This window comes from Triticum urartu, chromosome 3 (assembly GCF_003073215.2).
Source record: "Triticum urartu cultivar G1812 chromosome 3, Tu2.1, whole genome shotgun sequence".
Lineage (NCBI taxonomy): Eukaryota > Viridiplantae > Streptophyta > Magnoliopsida > Poales > Poaceae > Triticum > Triticum urartu.
The window spans coordinates 454926637-454932392 of NC_053024.1; the positions used below are offsets into that span (position 1 = coordinate 454926637).

Below are 5756 nucleotides of genomic sequence, written 5' to 3' on the forward strand. Positions count from 1 at the left end.
TGAGTTCTCAATCTACTTCTGTGTGAAATTTCATGTAAAAATACTACTCCCTCCGTTCCTAAATGCAAGTTTTTGTAGAGATTTCACTGTGGACAACATACGAATGTATTTAGATGCATTTTAGAGTATAGATTTACTCATTTTGCTCTGTATGTGGTCCATAGTGAAATCTCTTTAAAGAATTATATTTAGAAAAAGAGGGAGTAGAAAACATATCCGTGGTGAAGAAAATACTGTCCGAACAAAAATCTATCCAAACAGTATTTTTTATACCTAGGAAATTTTGTCTTTATCCATCACGAATACATTTTCTGATATTTTTTCACGAAATTTCACGAGTAGATTGAAAACCCAGGTTTGTTATCACGGAATCTCAGTTTTTTTTTTCAAATTTCTTGGTATTTTAAAAATTTAATGTTTGTATAGGGTTAACATCCGCTTCCGTACGTACACTGCGATTTTGCGAATTCTCAGTCAGCTTCGCACCATATGCGTTTTACTTGATCAAAATAATTTCGGAATTTCTGGACCGCTCGTGCCCTTCAACCTGGTGTTGAGTCGCTCTTCAGTCGCCTGCGCCACACTCCCATTGGAGCACGAGACCACACTGGCACACATCCCACAGCCACCAGGAGCCGGCCGCCACCATGGAAAAAACCAGCAGCTCCTCCATGGCCTCCCCAGTCCGCTCACCGCCACCGGAGCCGGCCGCGGAGGCACAACCACCTCCTCCTTCTTCGCCCCCATCACAGCTTCCGGCTACCGACCCCTTTCGCCTCTCGCCGGATAACCCAACCCCAACTCATCCCCTTCCTGCTGCACCTACAACTACTGCTCCGGCGCCATCTACCGGCCCCTTTCGCCTCTCGCCGGATAACCCAACCCCAGCTCCTCCCCTTCCTGCTGCACCTACAACTACTGCTCCGGCGCCATCTACCGGCCCCTCTCGCCTCTCGCCGGATAACCCAACCCCAGCTCCTCCCCTTCCTGCTGCACCTACAACTACTGCTCCGGCGCCATCTACCGACCCCTTTCGCCTCTCGCCGGACAATCCAACCCCAGCTCCTCCCCTTCCTGCTGCACCAACAATTACTGCTCCGCCGCCGGATGGCGCCGGCGATTCCTCTCCACCATGTCCTCCCTCGCCTCCAAAGGCTCCAACGCATCCACCTCTTTCCACCGCCGATCCTTCTCCTCCCCTCCCTCGTGGGAACCAAACATCCGCGCCGCGGCGGACACCCCCGCCTCCTCCCGCTCGCGCTCCCGCTCCAGCAGCACCACCTCCAACAGCACCGGCGTCTCCGGAAGCTAAGCCGGTGCAGGAGGCAGATGAAGCGCCCGGCGGATCGGAGAACATGGCGCTAGCCCTTGCGCTAACCCAAAACGAAGCAGTGATGCCGCCGACGCCGCAGAAGGACGCGGTCATGGCTGAATCCCCGACCGGATCTCCGCAGAAGGAGTCGGCCCTGACCGTAGCGAAGCTCCTCTCGGCCGAGGACCCCGCGGCAACGGAGGCCAAGCCGGCCGCCGACAAGGTAGCACCTGCGGTAGTCACCGAGTCAGTCGCCGGCGGCGGCGGGGGCGGAGGTGGAGGCGGAGGCAAAGTCGGAGTGGGCTCCAAGAGATGGCTCCTTAGAGGGGTCCCAGATAGAGTACGGCTCACGGAGCTGAAGAGGGCTGAGCTAGGGTTTAGGGTTTCAGCTGCTGTGTTCTGCTTGATCTCGCTCTCCGTCATGTCGTCTGGCACTACGCCGGGCTGGGCTGGTGACTCCTTCCGCCGCTACAACGAATACAGGTTGCTCTGAATCTGGAACACAAGCTCAAAATCACCCAATTTTAGGTACAACATTTGTTACGCTTGTTCTTGGCGTAGATTGATGTGTCTGTGAAATGCAGGTACACGCTTGCTGCGAGCGTGATGGCTTTTACATACTCGGGGTTCCAATTAGTTGCAGAAGTGCACTACCTTGTCACAGGGAGGCGCATAATTGGAGGCCCCTGGGGGAACTACTTCAATCTCGCCATGGATCAGGCAAGAATGAACAAACTCCACATCTGAATGTATTATACTTAGTTTCATGGTATTTGTGAGGTCTATTTGCTTGTTTGTTTAGTGTACAGTAGCATAATGAACCGTAGCACAATGTTGCAAGTTTAGGGGCCTCATAATTTGGAAGCTGATTTTGCCAAAACTAAATTACAAAGTAAAACAAGCTGTATAATATAGCGACCATTCATTTATCTGAAATTTGTGCACTGATGCCTTAAAGCTTTATTGATGACAGTTGATCTGTAAGTCTTCCAATTTCAATCAATCGTGAATTGTCATTGTAGGAGAACCTCTTGAAAAATTGTTAGTGAAAATGATGTAGTTGTTGAGACGACAATGCCTTTGATAATCAAGTTGTTACTAATGTTATCTGTGAAGTGAGAAAGATTCATGCCTACCCGTGTCATGGGGTGGTTTTCACACTTCAACTCCTTGAAAAAAGGCAAGGGGGGCTAGTCCCTGGTTCAGCAAGTTTTTTCATTTGTTTTTGTTCACAGTAGTGCTAGAACCTTAATTTACTTTGCTTTAGGGCACCTCTAGCCGAACCCCTATCCTATAACTCCACAAATGCCCCCCCTAACCATAACTCCTCAAACATGAGGAGTTAAAATAGTGGCCGAACCTAACCGAACCCCTATATTTAACTCCCTAATTTTTTTGGACTAATTCTTCCATCCCTTGCCACATACATTTCAAACAATTGCACGGTATGTCATCAATCATTTGAATGTTTCAAATTCACCATATGCAACTATTCAAGTACATACATGTAGTTTGTCCAATTGAAACAATTCTAATTAAAACATGCATATACTTCATCCAAAAGCCACCAAATTGATCAAGTTTGATCCAAAAAAACACAAGCATGTCGTGGACCAAGCCCTATCAAATGCATACTACATGAACTCAAGCATTTCTGTGCTCATCACCACCACGGGTGCCACCATCAACACCATGTCCACCACCATCACCACCACGGTCGACCTCTGACTGGACCAAGATCTCCCCAGAGTGAGTTCCCAATACTTCATTGCCGTTACATCCATCATGCTCGGATTCATGAACATGATAGCATGCTCTTTGGCTTTCTTTTCTTTTGCAAGCCTCTCATCCTCGACTTTGGCTTTCTTTTCTTTTGCAAGCCTCTCATCCTCGAGTGCAATCCTACGCACCTCCGCTCCCACCTTCCTTGCTTCGGCCGCCAACTTTGCTCACCATTTCTCATCCTCCATGAACTTGAGCTTGTTCCACCTCGCTGCCTTTTCTGCTTTGTGTTCGGCCGCCAAAACTTTCTTGGTCTCAATCGTATCACAAAGCTCCTCTTTGTAGGCGTCGACGCCTCCATTCTTTTTCCTCTCTTGCAATCTTTTGTCCATCGGTCCTTTTTTGAGGATTTTCATCCTCCTCGTCATTGGCTTCAACGGATATGCTAATCTGGGACCTCTTCGGTGTGGTTTCGAAGTTCCTCCGGATCCACTTCTCATTGCCAACCAGTTCCTTGTAGCAATGGTTCAATGTAAATGCCTTGCTGCCACCTTTTTTGTTGCGTTGTTTGTATAGCTCTTGGATGAGAGGCCCATAGTCTGTGATTGGCACCCCACTCGTTGGTGCATGGTTGACTTGATCAACACAACCGGACCATCGCTTGTGTTGCTCTTGGATCACACTGCACCGGTGGGAAAGTGAGCCTTGAGTGCGGAGGGAATGGACGGTCACATTGTTGCAATAGTAGTCTCCAATCCTACCCCAAAACTTCTCTTTTGTTTGATCCGTACCAACCGAGGCATCAAGGGAAACATTCATCCAAGCAAAGCACAAAGCAATGTCCTTTTCTTGGCTGTACTTTATTGTCTTGGTGCTTGATTGTGTCTCCATGGGATCATCGACCTCCTCCACTTCGGGATCCTCCTCCTCCTTGCTCTTGTGTTCTTGATCATAACTCGCACCATCATAATATAGATCGTGGAGGCCGAGTATGTGTGATGCATCCAATTGGGACATGAAAGTTGCAACATCATGCTCCTCCACACTACAATCAGCAACAACAAGCACGTCACAAGATCGGCGCTGCAAAGCATTAGCAATAGCCCCCGCGAAAAAGAAAAGCACATTTTTTTTTACCTCTTGGACATTTGGTCAAACACTTGGTGGCCATGGACCTTGGCCGCGGCTGTGATGGCTGAACGTGCCGGAGGAGGGGTGGCCAGAGAAGGGCAGTGAGTCACCGGACAGGGAGAAGGCGTCGGCGTGGACGCCTTCTTCCTTTTCTTCGTCGCCGCCTCGGTGAGGGCCTTCCGGCCGCCGTCGGCTTCCTCACCTGCTTGCCATCGACCGGAGCAACCCGCCATCGTCGCGGCCGGCGTGGCCTTGCCGCCGCGGTCTTCGTGCCGAGCCGCTTCATTGATGCGGGTGGCAGCGCGCGGGTCGGCTCAGGCGGCGTAGCACCGACGGGGTATGCGGAGGAGGCCTGCGGTTCCATTCCCATCGGAATCAGGGCTTCCGGTGGTGGAAAGAGGAGGCACCGCGGGCGGGATGGAAATTTTTGCTGAGAATTGGCTGTGGTCGCTTAAAAATGAGAGAGCTGGCAAGGTTTTGGAACTTAACTCGGTTAACTCCTCGAAAGAGAATATTTTGAGGAGTTAACCCTTTTTGAGGATCGGCTAGAGATGCCCTTACTTTGTTTACTTTTACTTCCTCTCCTCTTTTGGGTCCTCGCAGGTTTCTGTTGGGCTTCATCTCTAACCTACCGTCATATAATTTAGAGTTCTAGACTTTGTTTCACGATATTTGTTGCAGTTGTTCCTAAATTTCTGTGTTTAGTCACATCTCTTAACATTCGGTTATGACTTTATGCACAAATTTGAAGTTGCAACATTAGATTATAATTAACAAATATAACTGCAAGCAAGTGACCGGGTGTGATTGAATTACTCGTGCCAATATTGCAGGTATTGGCTTACCTGCTGCTGTCAGCATCTTCAGCAGCGCTTTCTCGCAATGATGTGTGGGTGTCAAGATTTGGCGTGGATCAATTTGCCAAACTTATCAATGCCTCAGGCTCAATGGCGTTCTTAGCTTTCATTGCTCTTGGTCTGAGCTCCATCATCTCTGCTCATCGTGTATTCAGCTCAATCCCTTAAACCTGTGGTGTGCATTACTGATGTAAATATTATGCTCTAGATGTACGTTGGCATGTCGCCCGTGCCGCCCTTTTTCTCTGCAACTTATGTTCCTGGTTGTGTTGCAACCATACATTAAATTCAAGACAGACTGTTCAAACACGGGTGGATGTACAAGTATATAAGCTTACTAACTTGGGGACCTATGATTCTGTAATAAAATGTTATAGAGCCCTAGGGGATTAAAAGGCGTAATGGGTGGCCACTGCAGTGTCAATGATATGTTCCTGTATGTGGTGAAATTTTCCATTGATTCCTGTATGTGCTGAAATTGTCCATGTGATTCCTGTATGTGTGGTTTAGGCTTAGTAGAACTAAAACCGAGTACATGATGTGCGGTTTCAGTACTACTAGGCGTGAGGAGGAGGAGGAGGTTAGCCTTGATGGCCAAGTGGTACTCTAGAAGGACATCTTTCGGTATTTGGGGTCAATGCTGCAGGAGGATGGGGGTATTGATGAAGATGTGAACTATTGAATCAAAGCCGGATGGATGAAGTGGCGCCAAGTTTCTGGCATTCTCTATGACA

General features: G+C 48.8%; 1 protein-coding gene across 1 annotated transcript; it reads left to right on the forward strand.

The window, feature by feature from the left end:
• The first annotated feature begins 563 nt into the window (after nucleotides 1-563).
• LOC125544312 (CASP-like protein 4A3) lies at nucleotides 564-5424 on the forward strand. Its single transcript, XM_048707941.1, has 3 exons — nucleotides 564-1795; nucleotides 1897-2032; nucleotides 4999-5424. The coding sequence occupies exons 1-3, from the start codon at nucleotides 648-650 to the stop codon at nucleotides 5188-5190; spliced, it is 1476 nt and encodes a 491-aa protein (XP_048563898.1). The 5' UTR covers nucleotides 564-647; the 3' UTR covers nucleotides 5191-5424.
• Nucleotides 5425-5756: the final 332 nt, after the last annotated feature.